This window comes from Artemia franciscana, chromosome 9, assembly GCF_032884065.1.
Source record: "Artemia franciscana chromosome 9, ASM3288406v1, whole genome shotgun sequence".
In the NCBI taxonomy this organism is placed as follows: Eukaryota; Metazoa; Arthropoda; class Branchiopoda; order Anostraca; family Artemiidae; genus Artemia; species Artemia franciscana.
Genome location: NC_088871.1, coordinates 22,386,202 through 22,413,617, shown reverse-complemented (window position 1 = coordinate 22,413,617; position 27,416 = coordinate 22,386,202). Strand labels below are relative to the sequence as shown.

General features: G+C 33.8%; 1 protein-coding gene across 6 annotated transcripts in view; it reads left to right on the top strand.

The window, feature by feature from the left end:
- Positions 1 to 27,416, top strand: part of LOC136031149 (hemicentin-1-like) — a gene marked incomplete at its 5' end in the record, with an annotated part of 290,871 nt that overhangs the window by 18,277 nt on the left and 245,178 nt on the right. For all 6 annotated transcript variants that reach the window (XM_065710473.1, XM_065710471.1, XM_065710476.1 and 3 more), the window contains 2 exon segments: positions 10,441 to 10,620; positions 13,990 to 14,102. In XM_065710473.1, coding sequence (XP_065566545.1) covers positions 10,441 to 10,620; positions 13,990 to 14,102 — 293 coding nt within the window.

The window sequence follows — 27,416 nt, the reverse complement described above, 5'->3', positions numbered from 1 at the left end:
TGACTCAGAGCTCTTATTTTAAATCCGGACCGACATTAAGCCTCTGATTTTCCTTTTAAGGCAATCTATTGATTCTTAGAATTTTGCAAGAGTTCATGCTATATGAGCTGTTGGGTCTTCCAACCTCGTCAAAACTGCCATATGAGCTCTCAGCTCTTGCTTTTTCTGTCTCAGAAAAATCTATCCCTAGTTAAAAGATATTCAGTTGCACTTTCTCTTTTGTCCCTTAATTTTTATTTAGTAATTTGTCTCTATTTCATGCTACCCTGCCAAAGAAATAAGTTACCCGTTACGTTACGTGGAATAAGCAGTAACTCGAAAGAGCTCTCAAGCTGTGCTTCCAGTGTATTTAAGCTGCAGTCCCTGCTAGGACCTAATGTCAACAGATTTTTCAAAGAATGCTAAAAAAATGTTTTTATTTTATTTCAAACGACTATCCATGTTTATTTGCTTATCAGTGTTTGTTCAACATTTTACTCTAGGGATAGATGTCCTCAAACAAATTTGGGAAAATGTTCCATCTAGTAGTTCCCTGTATTTAAATTTCTGCAAAAAAAGAAAACACTAAGAAAACCAGTTGTATCCAAAATAGGGTCGTTATTCAGCGGCCTTACTAAGTTTAACATTGCTCTCATTCTCTTTGTTTTTGCCCTCCAAATGGCTTTAAAATCCCATCAAAAGTGATTATCTTGTGTTTGCAGCAGAGAGTTTGCAGAAGACTTTAAATATGCTCGGCTTGCCGCTGCATCCGGCATATATGGCCCAAACATGCCTAAAAACGGACAATATTAATGAGTCTTTATGGACTCATTAATTTTAAAAACAGAGGTTATATTGGAAACAATCCCTACCCATATATAAAAGCAGCAAATATACAAAATAGAACACAATGTCCATTTAAGCCGTTTTGCTTAAGGAATAAATAATTGGAATTGCTGCAATCGAAGGGTCTCAATTCAATATAACAGAGAATTAAGAAAATTGAAGGGTCTATAAAATATAAAGACAAAGTAAATATTAAAATCTTAAATATGCAATAAATAAAAAATAGCAAACAACATCCATATAAGCCGTTTTGTTTAAGGAATAAATAATTGGAAGTGTTGCAATCGAAAGTTCTCAATTCCATAGAACAGAGATTTCAGAAAATTGAAGGGGTCTATAAAACATAAAGACAAAGTAAATATTAAAATCTTAAATATACAATAAATACAAAATACAAAACAATGTCCATTTAAGCCGTTTTGTTTAACGAATAAATAATTGAAATTGTTGCAATCGAAGGCTCCCAATTCCATAAAACAGAGAATTCAGAAGATTGAAGGGGTCTATAAGATATAAAGACAAAGTAAATATTAAAATCTTAAATATACAATAAATACAAAATAAAAACCAACTTCCATTTAAACCGTTTTTTTAAGGAATAAATAATTGGAAATGTAGTAATCGAAGGCTCTCAATTCCATAAAACAGAGAATTCAGAAAATTGAAGGGGTCTATAAGATATTAAGACAAAGTAAATATTAAAATCTTAAATATACAATAAATAAAAAATATAAAACAACTTCCATTTAAACCATTTTGTTTAAGGAATAAATAATAGGAATTGTTGCAATGGAAGGCTCTCAATTCCATAAAACAGAGAATTCAGAAGATTGAAGGGGTCTACAAGATATAAAGACAAAGTAAATATTAAAATCTTAAATGTACAATAAATAGAAAATACAAAACAACTTCCATTTAAACCGTTTTGTATAAGGAATAAATAATTAGAAATGTTGCAATAGAAGGCTCTCAATTCCATAAAACAGAGAATCCAGAAAATTGAAGGGGTCTATAAAAATTAAAGACAAATTAAATATTAAAATCTTAAATCCAAATAAATACAAAATAGAAAACAATGTCCATTTAAACCATTTTGTTTAAGGAATTAAATAAAAAAACAAGTTTTTTTTAAAATGAAAGTACGGAGCGACATTAAAACTTAAAACGAGCAGAAATTACTCCGTATATGAAAGAGGCTTTTCCTTTTCAACGCCCCGCTCTTTGCGCTAAAGTTTGACTCTTTCTCTTAAATCTACATTTTAAAACAGTAAAAAACTTTAGCGTAAAGAGCGGGGCGTTGAGAAGGAAAAGTCTCTTTCATATACGGAGTAATTTCTGTTCGTTTTAAGTTTCAATGTCGCTCCTTACTTTCATTTAAAAAACTTGTTTTTTTTAATTTAATTTCTGAACGTTTTTGAATCAATGCATGTTTTGATTTTGGCTCTCCGCAGAGGAATAATTAAAATGAAATTTGTTTATTTATTTATTTTGCTAAATGGCTTTCTCATAATTTGGATCGAATGATTTTAAGAAAAAAAAGAGCGGGGGAGGATGCCTAGTTGCTCTCCGATTTTCGGTTAATTAAAAAGGCAACTAGAACTTTTGATTTTTTACGAATCTTCTTATAAGTAAAATATATGCTTAACTTATAAATTAGCTTACGTAAAGAACTTTTGTATTCTCATGTTTTTATTACATATATGAGGGGGTTCACCCCCTCGCCAGTACCTCGCTCTTTACACTAAAGCTTAAATTTTGTCCCAATTCATTAAGAATGACCCCTGAATCACAAAAGCTGCAGAATAAATAGTTGAAATTACTAAAAATATTTAGCGTAAAGAGCGAGGTATTAGGAGGAGGTGAGCCCCTCATATGGGTAATAATTTATGTTCGTTTTAATTTTTAATGCTGCTGCTTACTTCCAGCTGAAAAAAAACCTTTTTCCTATTTACTTTTCCATTGTTTTTTTTTAAGTAAAGCTAGTAAATCCTGCGCTCCCTTCATGGAAATTTTCTTCCCCCATGACAAATTCCTCGATGGAAAGTTCCCCCAGCATATCCCCCTCTTGTCAACCCCTGCACCCAACAAAAAAATCCTCCTGAAAACGCCTGTACACTTCCCAATAGCCATTACTATATGTAAGCACTGGTCAAAGTTTTGAACTTGTAACCCCTCCCACGGGGACTTTGGGGGAGTAAGTCTTCCCCAAAGACATAGTTATTAGGTTTTTCGACTACGCTCAATAAAATGGGTATCTCAAAATTTTTATCCGTTCACTTCGGGAAAATAATCAGCGTGGGAGGGGGCCTAGGTGTCCTCTAATTTTTTTGGTCACTCAAAAAGGGCACTAGAACTTTTTATTTCTGTGAGAATAAGCCCTCTCGCAACATTCTAGGACAACTGGGTCGATATGATCATCCCTGGGGAAAAAACGAACAAAACAAAGAAACAAACTAACAAATAAACACGGATCCGTGATCTGCCTTCTGGAAAAAATATAAAATTCTACATTTTGTAGATAGGAGCTTGAAACTTCTACAGTAGGGTTCTTTGATACACTGAATCTGATGGTGTGATTTTTGTTAAGATTCTATGACTTTTAGGGGGTGTTTCTCCCTATTTTCTAAAATAATGCAAATTTTCTCAGGCTCGTAACTTTTGATGGGTAAGACTAAACTAGATGAAACTTGTATATTTAAAATCAGCATTAAAATGTGATTCTTTTGATGTAGCTATTGATACAAAATTTCATTTTTTAGAGTTTTGGTTACTATTGAGCCGTGTCGCTCCTTACTACATCTCGTTACCACGAACTGTTTGATAAATAATTGGAATTATTGCAATCAAAGGCTCTCAATTCCATAAAACAGAGAATTCAGAAAATTGAAGGGGTCTGTAAAATATAAGGATATAGTAAATATTAAACCTTTCGGGCTATTGTTCAGTGGCACCATAAATTACCTAATTATTTTAAAACACGCCTTTTATATCGCGGGCCCTCAAAGGCACGGTAGAAACTATGGTCTTGGAAAACAATAGTCTTCGTCTACACGCAGATAAAAACTGAATTTTTCTGTTTTACCTTTCCTTCCTTTTTAATTTTTTGCTTTATAACTTTTTTGTTAGCTGTTTATTTATGACTCTCTTTCTTATGCCAGGACCAGGAGGTTATCTTAAAATGACAGATAGATTTTGCGTGACCCATTTAAATACTACAATTGGAAATACACTCTAATAAAAGTGCTTACATGTTTGAGGTGGCAATGGTAATAAAATAGAATCTTTCTTATAGAAATATAATAATGAAACTAAGTTTAAGAGTTTAAGGTCCCATATTTTGCATATAGGAGCGTAAAACCTCTTCAGTAGAGTTTCTTTATGTATTGAATCTAATGGTGTGATTTTCATTATGATCATTTAATTTTTTGTGGGTGTTTTTTTCTCTTTCTTTTTAAATTGAGCAAAAATTTCACAGGGTTCTAACTTTATGATGGATAAAACAAAATATTTTATCCCAACATCAAAAGTCATATCCATTGCATATATTTATTGTTCTAAAGAGGATTTGCTTACTCTTGGGCTCCGTCGCTCCTTGCTTACAGTTCGGTACCACGAACTGTTTGATATTAGAGAGTTATACCACTTAACCCATTAATCGAAAACCTGTTGGTTTGTGTTTCTGGTAGCATAGGTATTTGGCTAACACAGGCATGCAGTCTTATGAACAAACAAATTAAGAATATGTCAGTATAAATATTTCATTGCCTTTTAATCTAAAATGGTAGTAAAAGATAAAACTGTGTCTTAAAGATAGGTAAGGTGACCTCAGGAAAGGATTCAGTTTAGATATCGGTTTGAAAAAATCATTGAAAACGTGAACGAAAAAAAAGTGTTAATTTCATAGCTAAATAATCTGGTATATAAAGGACGGAACTATTTTGAAAAATTTTTATCCTTGTATTTAAATTTCAAATAATACTAAAAATTAAAGATTTTGCATGAAATTATATTGGCTTTGGAATATTAGGTAGAAATGGGTTGAAATTTTACTTAAATGGATGTTTAAATTTCTACTTAACAAAGTCTTTCACTGGCTTTTGTAACAAACAGCCACTGTTAGTTAACGCAAGGCATTTTTTGGCACCTTGCTGAAGTGTGGGGCAATGAAAATGTCTTTTCTCTAAGGATACAGTGTAACATACGCACCAGCAGCCCCCCCCCCCTACAAAACTCAGAACCAAATCCCTCATTCGTTCCCTTTAGAAAGTTTCAAAATAAGAATCTTTTAAAGGTCTAAAGGTTTTAAAGTTAAAATTCATCATTCCATAGGATTCGTGCTTTTTGGCAGAAGTTTTACAGAAAGTAAAAAATAATACTTTTTAAATTATCGAATTAGATTAAAAAAATGTAACTTTTGAATAACCCAATTAAAATCCAAAATTTTACTGCTGGCTTGGTCAACGAACCAGAGGTGAAAATCCTCGTTATAAAAATAGCTTTTTTGAGAGGAGGCTGGACCAAATGTTGGGTTATGAAAAAAACAGTTGTATTGCGACATTTTTTGAGGTCAATCTACCCAGTTCTCAATTTAGAAATTCGGATTTATTTTGAATATAAATGTAGCCCTGGAAGCCAGGGAATGAATCAGTTCAGTTCTGGCGTCGATGAATGCCACTCAGCTAGCGATTATTGAAGTTGTATGTGAGTACGAAAATAAAATTTATTGTCAAATAATCGTCTTTTGTCTGTGAACCAAGGTATCAGGTACCATTCCTCTCGTCTATTGGAACACTCCCTAGGGAATCTATACAACTCAGGAGACATGGACATCATTGAGATGATTCTGTCTCCAAGATCATAGGGGTCACTTACAGAGCCTTCTTATTTTATTAGCTACTTAGATCCCATGTTTAGATTTGAATATCCCATATCTCAAAATGATCATAAGCTACCACGGAAAGTCCCAGTTACCTCGTAATGATAAGCCCCCAACAATCCCCCTTTGAATAAACTCCGCTTAACTTCATCCCCCCCCATAACAACAGTAAATTTCAGTCTTAAATTTAATTGTTGAAAAGTGGCCTATTTCAAAAAGATTTAAAATAAACTAAAGGAAATTGAGCTGCTGCTTATTAGAAAAAGAAAACAAAAGGGAATAACGCAATGGAAACGACCATTTTGACACTTGTTGACACAAAAACACACTTCCAGTTTTTTTTCTTTTTGAGAAAAGCAAAAAATATTGTTTGCTCATTTGACTCATATTGTTTCCTTGACAAGACTAGTAATGACAGATTTCTTTTTATTTATTGATTTTAATTTTTGCTATTTATCATGAACAGGTTTTGTACATCAAAAGCTAAAACTGAAAACAACATTTTCATCTTACTTAGAAACATAAGAATTTTATCCGAGTTTTGGCTTGCCATTTATTTATTTATTATAAAAAGTTTTAATCCATCGGCTAAAATTTTAATACTATTGATTAGCGACTACAAAATTGAATGCGTGTGACTTTCCACTAGGAAATGTGTACTAAGCGACGCAGGCCAAGTATAAAGGAATTGGTTCGCTTTCTTCACCCTAAAAAGTTAACCACGGATTACTTTAATGGATTCCTTTGACAATATTTTTTTTAAGCTACTGAAGTCTCCCGTCAAAAGTAACGGCTACCATTATTGTATTTTATATTATTGTTTTTTAATATCTGGTGGTTACTAATAAAGATTGAGGAACTAAAAGTACCATGTTAAGTTTCAAGATCATAGTTTTCTACCAAACAGCTAAACCATTTCTAATAGAAATGTCTATAATAATATTATAGTCGTTTGTTTTTAATTGTTTCGTAATAGTGACAGCTTTTGTAATATAAATTTAAAGTAATATGCCCTACAATTTGCATTCTAACTAAAATGAAAATTATTTCAAAACAAAATATGTCTTATAATAGATTGCCATAACAAGGAAAACAGATTATTTTTACCTATTAATTTTACTTGTAAGCAGATGGAAGATATTAATTTACCAGAAATTTTGAAATCAGCGGGAGGTGAAACAGGCCCTTCCTAGTATTTTGAATTATAATAATAATCCAGTTTTAACTTATAAATTTTCAAAAACCATAGGGCAAAGGATTTTTATATATAATTTAACACTTAAAAGATTGGACGGTGATATAAATTGGAAACCTGTTTGCAATTGTAAGCAACTAGGTCCACTTGCAAATCTTACTTAACGACATGCTATAAAAGGGGATTTATCAATAATAAAACAAGAAGATCTTTAGAATATAATGAATAAAGGGACTAATTTCCGTCTTTCCCATCGTTTGAAACCATCAAGTATTCTTGGTAGCTTAGAAAATGATTTTGATTTATCTATTGACAAGTGGTGTAAGAAAGAGTATAAATGAAGAGAGGTTTCAAAGTTGGAAGAATTTAATTATTAGTAGAATGCGAAATGAAATATATGTAACTTAAAAAGCTTAACTTAAAATTTTACTTAAAAATAAAAAGAATTTTCAAAGTTGGAAGAATCTAATTATTAGTAGAATACGAAATGAAATATGTACTAATTGAAAAAAAAGTTATACTAAATAATGATTTTGTAATAGTAAGATAAAACAAGCAATTGCTGATCTACACAATGAATTTGTAATTCTACCGGTGGATAAAGCTAATAACAATTTTGCTATAATTCGTCAGAAGCTGCATTGTGATGTCTTAACAAGGAAGTTATGTACAACCAATGTTTATGAAAAGGTAAATTTAGATGATGAAAATCTTATTGACAAATCTGAAGAAATGCTTTTGAAAAAATTTAATGTTATAATTAATGTTAATGATAAAAAGTTCCCTTTCCAATGTTGGGCTGTAAAATTGATAAGAATATCCCTAAAGAACGGGTAATTACTGGAACAGCTAGATATCTAACCCGCGTTGCTGCTACTGACGTCTCCTTAATTTTAAAGGAAATTATAAATAAACCTAAAACCTATTGTTCTGGTATTAAAAAAAATATTTCGAATTTCAATCCATACAGGAGTGTTAATAATTAACGGCAGGTGATAGACTCTTTACCAATGGTTTCAGCTGAAAGAATTGAGTCTTTCGATTTTACGACAATATATACTAATTTATCACTTAATGTAGTATTATAAAATTTTAAAACGGCTATTAAAAAATCTTTCCTCTTATCTAGTAAGAGTTTCTTAAAAATAGATGCTTATAATAAAATACTAGATGGATAAACTGCTTTAACACCACAGTTAGTTTGAGATGTAACAGCTAAGATATGATTTTTGACTTTATTAGAATTTGTTTTATATAATACTTATATAAGATTTACTGGTAATATATATAAGCAACTTTTAGGAATTTACATGGGGGGATGGTAGAATACCAGCCAATGTATAGATGACTTATTTTTAAGTCAACTTGAATATAAATATATGATGGATAAGAATAATCCGAATCATTTAAAACATATTTTGTCAAATAATGAAAGATATTTAGATGATATTTTGGTTTTGAACTGTAAGGAATTTATTAATATTTCTAAAAATATTTATCCATCAGAGCTGATTCTTGAACCAATTCATGGCAAAGGTCTAGAAGATAATTTCTTAGATTTGAATATTAATATTTCTGTGATAATAAATTAGGTTTAAAAATGTATAATAAAACGGATGATTTTCATTTTGAAGAGATTAATTTCCTGTTCCCTGAAAGCAATATACACTCAAATATCACATACTCAGCATTTTACTCACAGTTACTTATATATGCATGGATTTGTAGCCAAAAATTGCTTTTAAGAGGTTTTTCTGCAAATAAATTAACTTGGCAAATTAAAAAATTTTGTTTTCCTTATAATGAACTTTTAAATAAATAGCGAAAGAATTATCTTGAAATATTTAGCGAAATCTTTGTTTGATTTGGATTTTCCTTGTTACTGAGTTTGGCCTAATTTTTGACAGTGGATTTTCAAAGAATTTTGAATATTTTGTATTTTCAAAAGGTCTTAATTTGCAGTAATTTCGAGGAATTTTATTTAGGTTACATTTGTATCAATAGAGACGATTTGATATAGTGTATAATTGTTCAGTAATAATATATATTGTGCATAAGTATGATCATTCAGATTAACATAAATGTATGGGGACTAAAAATAAGGTATGATAAGCTAGTTCTGGGGCTATTTGGTTGTCTTACATTGGTTTTTCAATAGGTATGTATTTTGAAGGTGATACCTAACAAAAGGATGCCATGAGGAATTTATGGTAGGCACGCCACTTGCCTGGGCATAGAATTTAAAGTGCAAAAAACCAATAGGCAAGTGTATATTGGGCCCTTGTGATGGGTGGTCACCTTTGAATAATTTGTTCTAATTTTGTTTTAATATTCGGTATATGACGACAAATACTTGCTTACGAAACGACTGCCTGTCCATGGATTATTCTTTGCGGTTGATTGTGTGTGGCTATGCTGTTTTACCTATGTAATTGGATGGATATGTCAGGTTATGGCCTCGTTCAAGTACTGGTCTATTTAAATTATTGAAGTAGAAAAGCAGCCTTCCTTTCTCCTTCTGTCTTTGTTTTTTTTTTCAAGGTTTGGATTTGCTTCTGTGTCTGTGCTGTTGTACTGGTGATTTTTTTTTCAATATAATACTTTTTTTTACTTTGTGATTAGTATTATTTTTTTATGATTTAAAAAGCTAAAGATAAACATAAGTAGTATGGTGGTATTCGGTCTGACGAGGCCCACAGGCACTACTCTTTTCTTTTTCACCGTTAATCACGAAAAGTTTAAAGGCAGCTCCCTCAGGGTAAGAAGCGAGTACTATTGGCTATTGATTTATTGGTCACAAGCGGTTGTTACGTAATAGTTAATTGTTTGCATATGCAAAATCCTAGTAACCAATTCCTACGGGTCCCTAGCAACCAGCAGGTATTATTGATTATTGATCAATAATACCTGGTTGTTACGTAATACAAAAGGGAGTATACTTGGATGTTAAGAAATAGTTAAATGTTTACTTATGCAATTTAAGCACATGTTTTATGGTTTTCTCTTCTATGGTTTTCTCTTCAAGATTTCTTTTTTTAAGATTTTTCTCCCTCAGGGCCACTACTCAAGTGGGGAATCTCTGGAAATAATTGAGGTTGACATAAAATTGCGTGACAACAGCAAGTTACTATCATTAAACAAATTAAATATGATCAGGTGACATACCTAAAAGGAATTTTGACGAGGACTGTACTATACAAGAGATTCTTATTCTATATATTTTTGTTGTATGCTTAGTTCACGGGGAATAGATGATTTTAATAATAATAGATGAAATAACAGATGATTTTAAGCTTTTCATTTTAAACAGTGGGGGACAAAAGATTTCAGCATTAGAATTTAGCTGGGTTTCCAAATAAATACTTAGATACCTTGACCAGTACATGAAATAGGCTAATCTTGTGTCATAGCCTACTTTTAGTCATTTCCTTATTTGTGAACAACATGGTCTCAAAAATTTAGTAACCTTAACAAACAACAGTCGGCTGTTCAGTTTTTCCTCCATTCAAGGCTGTTTACTTCATTTGGATATTTTTTCTTTTAGTTTCAAAGTATAATGCTAAAAAGCTCAAAACCTTTGCAACCTCATCAGAAGTTCCCACCACATCCCTAAGTACTTCGGTGCCAACATCTGTAACAAGCTACAACTCAGTTAATTCAGCGAAGCCCTCGCCTGCTCCGAATGCACACCCTTCTGATGCTGATAGCCTTTTTCAATATTCTGGTAAATATTCTCATGTTTTCCCAATGTTCTGATTTATATGTTAAGGATCTGAGAGGTATTTGCATACTAGCAAAAGATATGACCATAGCATCTTTAGGCCTTCCAGTGAATTTGCAGTCAAACTATTTTAGCTTGGAAGAGGAAATTCTTGCAGAATAATGTTGTGAGCATGAAAAACCAAGTAGAGAATAATAATTCTTAAAAAAAATCACTTAAAATCTTACCCCATGGTAATAGTGGATTAAAGACCAAGCTGGCCAAGGCAGGAGTGAAAGAAAGTGAAGTCTGGCTATATTTGCAAGTGCCGAAGATTTGAGTCGATTAACAGCTTAGTCCCAAACTCCATGCAAGGGGAGGGGAATGGCAATGAGGTGATGTTCAGCTAGCAGAAGAGCCGACGGATGGCCAAAGCCCAAGCTGCCGACCTTAGCGCGTTAATATATATATATATATATATATATATATATATATATATATATATATATATATATATATATATATATATATATATATATATATATATATATATATATATATTTATATATATATATATATTTATATATATGTACATATATATATTTATATATATATATATCTATATTTAATATATATATATATATATATATATATATATATATATATATATATATATATATATATATATATATATATATATATATATATATATATATATATATATATTTATATATATATGTAAATATATATATTTATATGTATATATCTATATTTAATATATATATATATATATATATATATATATATATATATATATATATATATATATATATATATATATATATATATATATATATATATATATATATATATATATATATATATATATATATATATATATATATAATAATCCGCTGAAGGAAATCGCTTGGATCGATTGTTGAAATTCAGGCTAAATCAATTTCAAAACAGATTTCTTGTGATAGTAACTTTTCGGTATCAAACAGTTCGTACAGTTCGTAACGAACTGTAGTAAGGAGCGACCCGGCTCAATAGTAAACGAAACTCTAAAAAACGGAATTTTTATGCTATACATCAAAAGAATCGGATTTTTATGCTGATTTTAAATATATAAGTTTCATCACATTTAATCTTTGTCATCAAAAGTTACAAACCCTGTTGCAAAAATTTCAAGCTCCTATCTACAAAAATGTAGAATTTGGTATTTTTTGCCAGAAGACAAATCACGGGTGAGTGTTTATTTGTTTTTTTTTTGTTTGTTTGTTTTTTTCCCCAGGGGTCATCGTATCGACCAAGTGATCCTAGAATGTCGTAAGAGGGCTCATTCTAACGGAAATGAAAAGTTCTAGTGCCCTTTTTAAGTGACCAAAAAAATTGGTGGGCACCTAGACCCCTCCCACACTCATTTTTTCTCCAAAGTCAACGGATCAAAATTTTGAGATGGCCATTTCGTTTCGCATAGTCAAAAACCATAATAACTATGTCTTTGAGAATGACTTACTCCCCCACAGTCCCTGGGGGAGGGGCTGCAAGTTACAAACTTCGACCAGTTTTTACATATAATAATAGTTATTGGGAAGTGTACAGACGTTTTCGGGGGGATTGTTTTGGCTTTGGGGGTAGGGTTGAGGGGAGGGAGCTATGTGGGAGGATCTCTCTATGGAGAAATATGTCATGGGGGAACAGAAATTCAATGAAAAGGGCGCAGGATTTTCTAAAATTACTATAAAAAAAACAATGAAAAAATAAACATGGAAAAGTTTTTTCAATTGAAAGTAAGGAGTAGCATTGAAACTTAAGACGAACAGAGATTATTACGCATATGAGGAGTTCTAAAAATACTTTAGCATAAAGAGCGAGGTATTTAGGAGGAGATAAATACCTCGCTCTTTATGCTATAGTATTTTTAGTAATTTCAACTATTTATTCTGCGGTGGTAATTCTTAAAGAATTGGGACAAAACTTACGATTTAGTGTAAAGGGCGAGGTATTAACGAGGGTACAAACCCCCTCATATGCATAATAAAATTTTAAGAATATAAGAGTTGGTTACGTAAGTTAATTCTTAAGTTACGTATATTTTTTACTAATAAAAACATTCATTAAAAATCAAAATTTATAATTGCTTTTTTATGCAACCGAAAAATTGCAGGGCAACTAGGCCTCCTTCCCCACCCCTTATTTCTCAAAATCGTCTGATCAAAACTAAGAGAAAGACATTTAGTCAAAAAAGGAATTAATATATAAATTTCATTTTAATAATTTATGTGTGGAGAGCCAAAATCAAACATGCATTAATTCAAAAACGTTCCGAAATTACATAAAAAAAAACTAGTTTTTTTAACTGTAAGTAAGGAGCGACATTAAAACTTAAAACGAACAGAAATTATTCCGTATATGAAATGGGTTGTCCCCTTCGCAATCCTTCACTCTTTACGCTAAAATTTGACTCTTTGCCACAATTCTGCTTTTTAAAACAATTAAAAGCTTTAGCGTAAAGAGCGAAGAATTGCGGAGGGGACAACCCATTTCATATACGGAATAATTTCTGTTCGTTTTAAGTTTTAATGTCGCTCTTTACTTTCAGTTAAAAAAACTAGTTTTTTTATGTAATCGGATTAAAAAGGAGATAGATAACAAGGTTATCGAAGGTCATTAGGTTTCCTTTAATGAGGAGGGGCAGTTAAAAGGGGCTTAAATCAATTTTTCCAGGGTGGACTACCAGTGTGCTCACTTAATTTCTATGGGTCGGCTGACGGGATAAAATTTAAGACGATTTTCAAGAAAAGCTTTAATTTTTTCAAAATGTCAACTTTGCTTGTGATTTAAACCCGAAAAAACACCTATAATTACATTTAGATTTAGTTTTATTTAGCATACACTTTGAGGTATCTATAAAATGTATATATATATACTTTACACATTTTATCGTTTTTATGGCCTACTTTGAGGTCATAAATAAACAGAACAGTGCTGATGACCTAGCTTTTGATTTATAGCCTTTTGTTCGTGCGTAAATTGTATTCTGTTTGTGGCTATCGACATGTAATTCCAACGGTGGACTTAATCATACTTAATGATTCTCTTAATTTTCCACTTAATGATCTAATTATAGATTTATGATTCTTATGATTTGTATATTATGTCTTTTCTATGTTGATTGTGTTACGTTATGGATCTTTCGATTATGTTCTTATGATTGTGAAAACTACTGATTTTTGTTCTCAAATTTTCTTCTTGTCACATTTTTCCCCTTCTGTTATACTCTTTCATTTAGGGGATTTGCGCTCCTTTTTGTTTTGATAAGTTATAAATAAATTGAATTGAATTGTTATAAAGCAGGTGGTTGTCAAATTTTATTTCAATTTCCAGTGAGCGGTAAGATTACGGTAACAGAAGATGGAATAGTGACATTAGAGTGCACGGCAACTGGTTTCCCACAATTTGGCATTTTATGGGAAAAAAACAGTGAGGAAAAATGTGGAGTAAGTTCAATCTCTTTCTAGTAAATTTCTGAAAGTTGTTCAGTAAAATACTAAATTTTAGTATTTTTACGTGAGAGACATTTATATCCTGCTCCCTACTGTCTACTTCTGAATATATATATATATATATATATATATATATATATATATATATATATATATATATATATATATATATATATATATATACATATATATATGTATATATGTATATATATATATATATATATATATATATATATATATATATATATATATATATATATATATATATATATATATATATATATATATATATATATATATATTATATATATATATATATATATATATATATATATATATATATATATATATATATATATATATATATATATATATATTACGTCAAAACGTAATTTTATCCAGCAATCGCAGGCAAGTGCTGATTTTGTTATTTCTAAGTACCCAAATGCTGGCCATTTTTTAGTTGGCGATGCCAACGACCTTAAAATGGATTTTTTTTGCACTTCACTTAAAGTAAAGCAAATTTTTAAAACACCGACGACTCGGGGAAATACCTCTCTTGATGTTATTTGAACTAATATGTACAATTTTTACAGCCCTCTCTCAACTTTGCCCCCATTAGGCGAGAGTTATCATCTTTCCATTCTTTTGTCCACCTCCTCAAATTTTAAGCATAATTTCTTAATAGCTTATAGCACTTCCGTCCCTCTTCAAAATATTGGTCTTCTTTCTTTGGGTATGTGGCTGAGTACTGAAGATTGGTCTGACATTTCTAGTTTTCAAAACCTTGATGAATAAAAACACTAATTAGAATCAAATTGAGGCTTTTTATAACTCGATAAAGCCAATGTGCCAAAAAAATCAATTAAAAGAGATTTGTAAACTGGCACGATTGTCCAAAAAAAATAAGATCAAAGAATTGTTCACTAATAAGTCAAAAAACTGGCATTCCAAGGTTAAAAAGCTATGCGGCAGGCGTCTTGACCAGCTTAATTTTAACTTACCAGATCCCCCTGATTTAACCACAAATAATCTAAATAAATTTCGCACTTACATTGTCCAGAGCCTTCCAGCATTGCCCATTCAAAACAGGAGCCCCATCCCCCCTTTTTCCGACCATTACCCCGTCTGTGATAGAAAGAAGAATTGACAAACTAATGAAGACCAGTGTTTGTCCTTTGGATATCCCGGTTCCTCTTATTAGAGCCTTCGGTGACTTCCTTTCTAAGCCCTTGTCTGTCCTATTTAACAAATTACTAAGTCTGGGCAAATTCCAACAATTTGGAAACAGGGTTTCATTGCCCCCTTGAAAAAGAAAAACGGAAAGCCTGGCTTTGAAGGCGTCTGACCTATTACTCTTACTCCTATTTTTTTAAAATTGTATGAAGGATTCCATGCAGATTTGCTACAGGAAAAAGTTCTACCTCTTACTGACTTGAAGCGATTTGGAAACCTAAAATCAACTTCCACTTCCCACTACCTCGTTTCTCTTATTGGCCACATCGGGAAAATCCTCGGAAAGCCCAATTCCTGGCTAAACTTAATTTCCATTGACCTTCAGAAAGCCTTTGACCTTGTTAACCACAACATTTTAATTGAAAAACTAGTAAGCGAGTTCAATATTGATCCCTAACTGGTAAAATTGGTTGCCTCCTTTTTAAAAAATAGATTACAGGTAGTTAAATACCCGAATCATTACTAAAATCCTCTCTCTATCTACAATGGCATACCCCAAGGAACTCTCCTAGGCCCCCTCCTTTTTTTCAGTCATGATGAACAGCCTCGCAAAGGAAGTTCCTGACCGTTAGAAATTTGTCGTTGACCTAACGATTGTTGAAAGTTGCTTCAGAAATTTAATAAGCGACCCTATGAGTATCCTCTATGAAATTGGAAGTGAGGCTTTGGACTTAATGACAGTAAACCCCTCTAAGTCCATGATAATGCCGATTTGTCTCCTCAAATCCTCACCCTGTTTTCTTAATCCTATCCCTCCTAAAATTTATGTGTCCTCGGTTAAATTACTTGGAGTCACAATTTCTTCAAATTTAAAGTGGGATATCCACGTTAACGACATCATCCATAAGGCTAATGCGTTTATCGCCCTCCTTAAGCTCCTAAATAAATATAGCGTCCCCCCTTCTCACTCCTTAAGGTTGTACACGTCTTTTGTCCGCCCACATCTTGAATAAGCTTGTCCAGTTTGGCATCCTGGCATCTCTCGTGAAGAATCAGAAAAAATTGAGTCAATCCAAAAAAGAGCCTTGTGAATAATTTTTAAAGAAGGCAAGGTGCCTTACTCTCTGCTCCTTAAAAAAAACTAGTTTGGAAACCCTTGAGCGAATGAGGTTGTCGTTGTGCCTCTGTTTTTCAAAAAATGCAATAACGAACCCTCAGACGGCAAGTATTTGCCCCTAATGTCACTCCCCATCCAGATTACGACAGCCTCGAGCTGTTTCTGAGCCCATCCCAGTTTTGTCCCCCATTCTCTGCGTTACTTCCAGATATGAAAAAACCTTTGTCCCCTTCATCACAGAAAAATTTAATAAGATATCTAACTAGTTTCTCCTTTTTTTGGCGAGGAGCTGCCCAGATCGTTGTACTTATTTGCTTGCCCTCCCCCCCCCCTTGTTTTTGGTTTCGCTTCCCTTTTGATTCTTATGTGTTTTTCATGTGCTTTATGTTTCGCTCTTTTTTTTGTGAGTTAAGGACTTTTTTAGTGTCCCTTTTAATTTGTAGATATAATTTATTTATTCTTCTCTTCTGTATTATTTGCTTTTTTTGTCCCCTTCCTTTTTTTTCTGACTTGTATTTGTTCAAGTTTCGTTTGACTGTTTTTTTCTCTTTTTAACTCTTTAATTAACTAAAAGATCCGCATTTTATTGCTGATTTCAAATATATAGGTTACGAGTCTGAGAAAATTTGTCTTATTTTAAAAATAGGGGAAAACACCCCCTTAAAGTCATAGAATCTTAACAAAAGTCATAGAATCACATCTTCAGATTCATCGTATTAGAGAACCCTACTGCACAAGTTTCAAGCTCCTGTCTACAAAAATGTGGATTTTGTTTTTTTGCCAGAAGACAGATCACGGATGCGTGTTTATTTGCTGTTTTGTTTTTTCTTTTCCCCCGGGGGTGATCGTATCGAACCAGTGGTCCTAGAATATTCCAAGAGGGCTTATTATAACGGAAATGAAAAGTTCTTGTGCCATTTCTAAGTGACTGAATAAATTGGAGGGCACCTCGACCCCCTCCCACGCTAATTATTTTCCCAAAGTTCACCAGATCAAAATTATGAGATAGCCATTTTATTCAACATTGTCGAAAAACCTTTTAACTATGTCAGTGGTGACGACTAACTCCCCCCCCAGTCCCCGTGGGAGGGGCTACTAGTTACAAACTTTGACCAGTGCTTACATATAGTAAGGGTGATTGGGAAGTGTACTGAAGTTTTAAGAGGGATTTTTTGGTTGGGAGGGAGGGGTTGAAAAGAGAAGGATATGTTCGGGGAACTTTCCATGGAAGAATTTGTCATAAGGGAAGAACATTTCCATGTACGGAACGCAGGATTTTCTAGCATTATTTAAAAAAAAAAGAAAAATAAATATGAAAAAGTTTTTTCAACTGAAAGTAAAAAGCAGCATTAAAACTCAAAACAAACAGAAATTAATACGCATATGAGGGTTTTATCTCCTCCTAATACCTCGCTCTTTACGCTAAAGTATTTGTAGTAATTTCAAATATTTACTCTACGAGCTTTGTGATTCAGGGGTCATTCTTTTAACAAAATTTAAGCCATAGCGTAAAGAGCGAGGTTATGAAGAGGGGGTGAACCCCCTCAGTTACGTATTAAATCATATGAATTTAGAAGTTTGATACGTAAGCTAACTCGCAAGTTCCGCATATCTTTTACTAATAAAAAAGTTCGTAAAAATTTAAAATTTTTTTTGCCTTTTTAAGCAGAGGCGCCATTTGGGGGGGGGGGGGGGTTAGGGGTGGGCAAATGACCACCCCAGATTTTCCAGGGGGCCCAAGCCTCCACCACAAAGGTCCCTTTACCGGCCATAATAATTCATTATGTCCAACATAATCCATTCTGTCCAATTGATTTGAAATTACTGCACGCCTATTAACCAAAGAGCGTAATTACTTGACGACCCTTGGGGTAATTACGCTATTTGCTATTAAGTATTGTAAACTTTGAAAGTAGGTAATATACATAATAAAATTCTCGAGTTCTGTCAAATGTCCATTTCCTAGATGATTACGCGACACGAAGTGAGTCAGGGGGGGGGCAAGATGGAGTTTACGCCCACCCCAAGATTTGGTCCAAATGGCGCCTCTGTTTTTAAGTAATCAAAATTTGGAGGGCAACTAGGCCTCCTCCCCTCCTCCTTTTTTCTCTAAATCATTCGATCAAAACTATGAGAAGGCCATTTAGCCAAAAAAAAAAAAAAAAAAAAAACAATATGAAAATTCTGTTCTAATTTTTCATCTGTGGAGAGCCAAAATCAAAACATGCATTAATTCAAAAACGTTCAGAAATTAAATTAAAGAAACAAAGTTTTTTAACTGAAAGTAATGAGCGACATTAAAACCTAAAACAAACAGAAATTACTTGGTACATGAAAGGGGCTGCTCCCTCCTCAACGCCCCGCTCTTTACGCTAGAATTTTTTACTGTTTTAAAAAGTAGAGTTGAGAGAAAGAGTAAAACTTTAGCTTAAAGAGCGGGGCGTTGAGGAGGGAGCAGCCCCTATCATGTATGAAGTAATTTCTGTTCGCTTTAAGTTTTAATGTTGCTCCTTACTTTCAGTTAAAAATCTTGTTTTTTATTATTTAATAGTACTATAATGGTACTTATGTGCTAATAAAATTGATTCTGCTTGAATTATGCAGGTTTATCTTAGTTTTGATAAAATTTGTCGAAACTAAGTTAACACCAAATTTTTCTGCAGCGCCAACATTTGTCTGGGACATTTCCCAGATGAACCCTGATTGATATTATGTGGTCGTCCGACCTTTTTTAGTTTTTTTGCCCACTGATAATTAGGAACTTTTTTTTATTAAATAGACTTTTCTTTTCTGTTGGATGTTTTTCGGTATTTGTAATTATTAATCACGACCAAGCCCATCGTCCAGGTCCAGAGACAAATACAAGCATCATCCAGAGACAAATTTTTTTTTACAAAAGTACAAAATTTACAACAATTCTCTACGGTTCGTCAGTGCAATATCTTTAAGACCTAATCCCATTATGATCTTACTATTACCGATATTTTTAACTTATTATATGTTTTTCTGATTGGCTGAAAATATTCCATGAAAGATTATAATTGACTTAGATTTGCGTTACTTAAATCTCGGCAAGAGAAAAACATTATTGTGAATAATTGGAGAAAAATGCACAACGTATATTTTTCGAAGGTCTTTTGGATTCACAAAAAAGCCCATATAACCTATGTTTTACAGCATTGGCCAATTAGTCCCTAGACCCCGCCCCTTAGATGTTTAATTTGCAGTGACAATTCAAAAATCAATATGCATCATTAAGGCTGTACTAAGGGTGGGGGTTAAGTTTGTGTCTTGGGACTTTACCCTCTCCTGAGGAGTTGCTCGCACTTTTCCATATGGGCTTACGTTTTGGAGTGCCACTTTTTTCAACTCAATTTGTCTTTACACCCGCAAAGTTACATTTTGTGCTAGCCACTGCACAGTTCCAGCAGACGCAGCGTCTTGCTCCTGTTGTATACGAAATTGTATCTGGGTATTTCTTTTCTGAAAATGGAAAGAATTATGCTGAAAAAAGCTCTTTTGGGCCATTTAAAGGCTAAGGAAGCACATCTTTAATGTAGAGCATAAAATTCAAAATGACTATTAAAGGAAACCGTAGGAAGGAAAGAAAGCGAAAGAATGGGAAAGCAAAATGAAAGAAAATAAATATGAGGGGAAGGATTGCTGACAATTGTGGATTGCTATCAAATCCCAAAATATTCAATTTTTCATCCTAAATATTCAACTGTTTCGTTCATGTAGGCTATAATGACGTTTTATAGTCATTGTAGGGTATCAAGATGGCTTTATTTTGGCCTTGTAGCAGTGCAGCTTATTGCTATCGTGATCAAAACTGTGCAGACGGAGAAGGTTAGTTTTATTCTCCCTTCCCCGTTGAATTGAATAATAAGTGTCTAAAAAGACGTTTAAACTGGTTTTCTCCACCCTACTTCGAAGGGCTTAACCTGTGCGGACCTTTGATTTTAAACCTAACTATTACAAACCTGCCGGCAAAATAATCTGAAGAATATTTTTGTTTATCTTTTCTTGAGCTTTCTGTCCTTAAATCAGATTCGCTAAAGGTCTGCTAACCATAGTCACAATTGCTAAGGGTCTGCTATGATCTGATTCCAAAGGTGAACTTCTTAAATTTGATGTTGCCACACAAAACAAGTTTTTTTTTCTTGTGATGGCAAATAGTGAGATCATGCCTTTAAGCAAGTCCAAGCTAGTAAGCACAAGAAAGAATCACCCCTGCCCCGCACTAAGCTGAAAAGCTTGAAAAACACAGTTGTAGCTTGGTTGAAATAGGTATGAAAATTTGAAAAAGATTATTCACATTTAATACTTATAGTAACATGAAATGGGTCCTGTGCTAAATCAAAGCCAAAGAGATCAGTAAGATCTTAAAATCAAGATATGATCTTTTGTCAAAACTAGAAATTCAATAAAAGTTTGAATTCGGGAACTTGAATTATATTCTAAAAATCAAAATTAAATCAAGCCCATTAAAAATCAGTTGTCCCAATTGTCATCCCGATCGTGGGAAGTACTCACTTTTCTTTAGTACACTTATTGAATTACTTAGTAAAATTCTTTTTCTTTTTAATGTATTGCGATTTTTTACGATAATATCATTCCTGGCTGTTTGTTGTTTTCTTCTAAATATAATATATTGCTGCGAAGAAGAATATGATTACAGTGATCTCGAGTAAAATACCCAAACACAGGGGTAACTCCCTTGCTACAGTACATTTCCAAAAGACCCCGTCACCCTATTACGTATATGAGGGAATTGCCTCTTCCTCAATACCTCACTTTTCACGCTAAAGTTTTTGTACTTTCAAAAAAGCTTCTTGTTGTTATAGTTAACCGACCCTTGTTTTTCACGAGTCGCTCTTTAAGATCTCGTGAAACGTTAAACTTTTCACGGTTTAACGAAGGACGAAAATTTAATTTAGACCAAGGGCGAAAAGTTAAACTTTACTGTAAGAACCAAAGTATTGAGGAGGTGGCAACTCTCCTCATATACATAATAATTTGTGTTTGTTTTAAGTTTTAATGTCACTCCTTACTTTCAGTAGATATTTTTATTTAACTACTGATCGTTTTTTAAAAAATGCCTAGAAATCTAGTCCCCATCCACGGAAAGATCTTCTATACAATGCAATCTCGGTGAAAATTTACTCCGGTAACATTACAACAAATAACATTAACATCTCAACGTGTAATATGGAGTCGACTAAAGGGAATCAAGATAAATAGAAAGAATTTCATATAGAAACTCTGATAAACACCCCAGCGTAAAATTACCCATGAAAAGTTCACCCCCAGAGGCTTTTCTCCCCATGTGAAACTTTACCCGCGGAAAATCTCCCAGCAGAAAATCCCCCCCCATCCTCCCAGAAAAATGTATGCATACTTCCCAATAACAAATGTTATACGGAAACAATGGGTAAATTTTACAAGTTAATGAAATTTTCCCATTGCCTGTAGAGGTAATATAATCTCTAAAGGTACAGTTATGGGACCTTTCAACTATGCTGAACAATATCGGAGTCCAAAACTTTTGATTGAACGACTTTGGCAGACAATAGGGCGTGAGATGGGGCTAGCTACCCTCCAATCTCTTTCGGTGCTTGAAAAGGGTACTAGAGCTTTTAGTTTCCGTTTTATTGAACCCTCTCCTGATGCTCTAGGACTACTGGTTTGCTACGATCCTCCTGTTAAAAAATATATATAATGCGCATCCGGGATCTTTCTTTTTGGCAAAAAAAGTAAAATTCTATTTTTTGGAAAATTGGAGCTTGAAACCTCTTCAGTAGGATTTTCTGACACGCTAAATCTAATGGTGTGATATTTTTGTCATATTTTCATTAAGATTCGATTACTTTTACGGGGTGTCTCCCTCTTTTCTTTGAAATCAGGCAAATTTTCTCAGGCTCATAGCCTTTGATGGGGAAAACTAAACTTGATAAATCTTATACGTTTGTAATCAGCATAATAGACAATTGTTTTGATATACCTATTGATATCATAAGTTCCACTAAAAAATCTTATGTGCATTAGGCATATAAAAAGCAAAACATTATTTTATTTTAAAATGACTAGCCTAGTTGAAAAACAAATACCGCTAATTTTATTGGACTATGCTCTTGATTTCAAAAGCCCACAAAGCAGACTTTTCCATTTATTGCGAGGTGATCTTCAGATATAATTTCTGGTGATACAATCGTCAATTTTAAAGAACATCGGAAATACAGATGAAAATAAGTTTCAATTCGTTCAGCTGCTCATATAAGCAGTTTTTTAGAAAAAACTAACAAAATATGGTGAAATTAGTACAAAAATCGGTTTTCGATGTATTTTCTAGTCAAAAAAGTTAAGATAAGGCTCTTTGGAACAAAACACAAACTTTAAGATATCTTCAGAACAGGTAAGGAAAGATAAATTTATGTTGGCTTAGAAGAGGGGCTAGAGGTAGAAAAGGAGGCAACAATATGTGAAAAGTTTATGAAACTCAGTTTTAGAACCGTGGTATTTTTTAATTACAAAAGCTAAAACGAGACAGGATCGGCGACACAGATCCACATCTGTTATCTATACTTTTCAGCTCCTTAGATCATGTTTCTTCACCTGAACCGACCGAGCAATGAATCTCATTAATCTTTTTCTTCATTGCTTTTAATCTTCTATTGCCAGCAGATGGTAATAATAACTTTACACTATTTGACGTCATTAAGTCTCTAATACACTCTAATTTCTAAGGGTCCTTCGGACACTGAAATATATATCTAGGCTTTGACAAAAGAAAGTTTGACGTCAAAGCTAGTCAAAATAGAATAACTTCATTTTTTTGAAGTTTTTTTCTACTTTAAGAGCTTTGGGGATTCGTTTGTCAATCCGGTCTTTATTTTGATCATTGATAAGCATTTTTGGGTGAGGAATAAAAATACACTAAAATATTTGTAGTTTTTTTTTAATTGTAGTAGGCCATGTCATTTAAATTTGACATATTTTATTTACTTATGTTTTGACAATAAAAAGGGCATGCTCACATTGGTACGTATATGGTGGTATGTGCACTGAATTCAGACGAGCAATTTAAAAAAAACTAATGTTTAGTTCAGTGATATTTAGCCTCAAGCCTGATATTTGATTCCAACTAAAGTGGATTCGGAATGTTGAATGGAGCCTGGAAAGCAATTATCAACTAAATCAATTCTAAGCTAAACACAAAAAATATTTAATATGTTTTGAGCAGTATTTCCGGTACGTTTTCTCATCAGATTGCTTAGTTAAAAACGAGTTTTACCATTTATTATGGCCTGGTCAAACATTTCTCAAACCTCACGATGTTGCGCAATTTTAGACAACTGTCAAACGATGAGTCTTGTGAAAATTGATATATATATATCACGACAGAAAGTTGTTTCTGCTCTACATGTTAGGCTAAAGCGTTGAATTCCACCAGTTGATTACTTTCCCTTTGGAATATACAACATTAGAAAAAACATTAGAAAAACTGAGTAAGGGCAAAACCGTAAAAAAACAAACAAACTTGGTATTAAACCCTTAGGAACAGATTTTCAGATCCCTAAGTTATAAACTATCGAATATTGTGTTGACAAAGAAAGCACTTTCAGTAATTTTTTCTTTGCTGGTTATCGTACTAATGGAGATGCACTAGAAAAATAAGCAGACGAGATAAATTCAAAACAAAACAAGGTCAATATTAATTAGTAGAAAATTGGCACAATTAAAGATCAAAGTTGATTAGTGTCTATCTTGAAAATTTTTAAAAGTAAGCCGTCTTTTTATTTACATTAAATAAAAAAAACTTTTTTAACTGCAAGTAAGGAGCGACATTAAAACTTAAAACGAACAGAAATTATTTTGTATATGAAAGGGGTTGTCCCCTCCTCAACACCCCGCTCTTTACTCTAAAGTTTGAATCTGTCATAACTCAACTTTTCAAAACAATAAAAAAAACTTTAGCACAAAGAGCGAGGCATTGTGGAGGGGAAAACCTCTTTCATATATGGAATAATTTCTGTTCGTTTTAAGCTTTAATGCAGCTCTAAAGTTGATATTAATAAAACTTGTTTTTTCGTTTAAGTTCTGAACGTTCTTGAATTAATACATTTTTAGATTTTGGCTCACTGCATATGAATAATTAAAACAAAATTTGTATATTAATTTTTTTTGGCTAAATTGCTTTCCCATAGTTTTGATCGGACGTTCTTGATAAAAAAAAATCTAGAACTACGTTGCCTGGGCAACAGGAAGTGATGCGGCAACCTTTGTCCGGCTTCACCAACCTTTGTCCGGCTTTGCGAGAGCAACACTTTGGTTTTGTTTTTTCACTATCAGTCAGTAATCACATGATCAAAGGCTACTCCTCAGCGTTAAAAAAACAACGACAAAATAATATCGAAAGAAGGGACTAAATTGACTTTGCAGCCACTTGAACTTTATCCTTTTCAATCGTAGACATCGTGACGGATGAAAACTCGGAACAATATCTTATATAATCTAGTTGGTATTATAAAGCTATCCCTACCTTTTCAGGATCAAAATATCATAGATGACATTCTATTAATTATTACGAAACTATCTCATTGTTTTACATTCCCGTTTGTGCTTGTTTCTTCACTATTGGTTAAATAATGAAGTTGTCAGCCTATCAAACTTTTTAAAACGGTATGTTCAAACAAGAACGCAATCAGTTATCACATGACCAAACGCTATTCCTCAGCGTTGAAAAAACAACAACTACAAAATAATATCGAAAGAAGGGACTAAATTGACTTTGCAGCCAGTTGAACTTTATCCTTTTCAATCGTAGACATCTTGACTTACTTGACTTAATGCTCCTGCGTAAGTGCTTCCGTCGTCGAGAGTGATGCTACATGGTACCTCCATTTGGACCGGTCTCTTGCAAGGATGTGGACATCCTCCTGAATATTCGCCATGACTAAGAATGTACCTGTCGTGTCTGTGATTCTGCGACTGCCTTTCCGTTTCCAGAGAGGCAGAATGATGCCCGTTTGCCAGTCTTTTGGAATCCATTCTGTACAAAATACTATGGAAAACAGTACTTGGAGCCAGAGAAGGGTCGCTGCCCCGCCATATTTCAGCAGTTCTGTAGGGATACCACAGACTCTTGGGGCTCGGTTGTTTTATCCGTATCAGAGATTTCAAGATTTCTGTAGAGGTGAAAGGGTGGTGCAAACTTTCACACGGGGCCTCAAGGGTGTTGGATGCAACTTGAAGAAGGTCAGGGTCGGGCTGGCTAACATATTCCAGGGTTAGAGGTGAAGAGAAGTGATTCTTCCAGGCGGACAGTTGAGCACTCTCGTTAGTGAGAATATTTCAATCATTAGATATGATAGGGCCCAGGAAAGATGGCTTTCCATCTGTAAGATCCCGAAGGTGTTTGTATAGAGCACTTGTGTCACTCTTTCTGGTGGCCTCTTCGAGATCAGTGGCCTTTTTCTCGGTGAACTGTCTCCGTGACAGAATTCATTTCTTATGCCGTTTAGACGTCTGTATCTCCTTCACTAGGCTTGCTTTATGACGCTGTTCAATAATATCTAGAATTTCCTGCGATATCCAGGACTTTTTTCTGGGCTTCAGATGACCAATGGTACTTTTGGCCGAAAGCAATACGCCGTCCTTGAATAGTTGCCATGCTTCTTAAGATTCTGGAATTTGACCAAGACAGTCAAAACGGTTTGAGATGGAGACAGCATAGACCTGAGGCGTGTTGGAGTTTGGGATATTGTTCAGGTCTAATTTGGGAGAACATTGGTCCCTTTTCTGGGCTTTCAGGCGTGGTCTAAGGTTAGAGACGACAAGCCTGTGGTCGGTGTTTCTCAATTATGCACTTCTGTAAGTTTGGCAATTAGTTATAGGGGAACGCCAGCGTCAGGACACGATTATATAGTCTAACATCTTTCTTGTTCGTCCGTCGTTGCTATACCAGGTGTATTTGTGAACTTCTTTCCTTTGAAAAAGGTGTCGATGATCACGAGATCGTGCATGTTGCATAGCTGAAGGAGCCTTAGCCAATTGTCGTTCAAGCAGTCGGATGTTACAGGTCCGTGAACATTGTTCCAAAAGCCATCTGTATCTCTGAGACTGCTGTTGAAGTCCCCAAGAAGGGTTAAAACATCATGAGGGAACACTTTTGCTATAATGCTAGACAGCTGGGCGCAAAAACAATCTTTCTTCTCATCTGAGGCTTAGTTTGTTGGGGCGTAGCAGACAATGATGGTCCATTTTCCATGTTTATGCTGGATTTGCACTGTTCGTAAGCTGTTTGATATTTTCTCGTAAGAAAGGAGGCACCTCCTTATCCGAGAGTCTAACACAAGTGCGACTCCATTAGTTTTGGTTCTCTGATCACCCGACCAAATTAGATGATAGCCTTCACCGATGTCTTCAGATTCGTCTCCTATAAGGCGAGCTTCAGTTACGCCTGCTAAAGCCACACCAAAATACTTGAGTTCTAGCACAAGCATTGACTTTGCACCAGGGAAGTTAGGAGTCAAAACGTTCAAGGTGGCCAGGCGAAGACCACCTCGGTCAATAAGGTTCAAACGATGGTCAAATTTCGGTCCGGGGACATGCTGAAGTCTTGAAGGGTAAAAAGAAGATCGATCATCTGAGGCAATAACATCACTATTCGTTGCACTATGGTTCGAGTGGAGGGTCGCAGGCCCAACCGACCCTAGGCCAGGGACATGATTAGCTAGAGGAGTCTAACTATTGAGTGTCCCTGGGGTGGGCTCCACCCACCTTGTGAGGTCAAGGCCACCCTTTACGTGGAGCGTTTAGTTAGGGGATTCCCCCAAATCCAGTGGCACAAGGTCAGCAGACCAAGGTCTGCCTCATTCCGAAAAAGCTCCACCCACCACCAGCAGACATCACAATCGTAGACATCGTGATGGATGAAAACTTAAAACAATATTTTATATAATCTAGTCGGTAGTATAAAGCTATCCATAACTTTTAAGGATTAAAATACCATA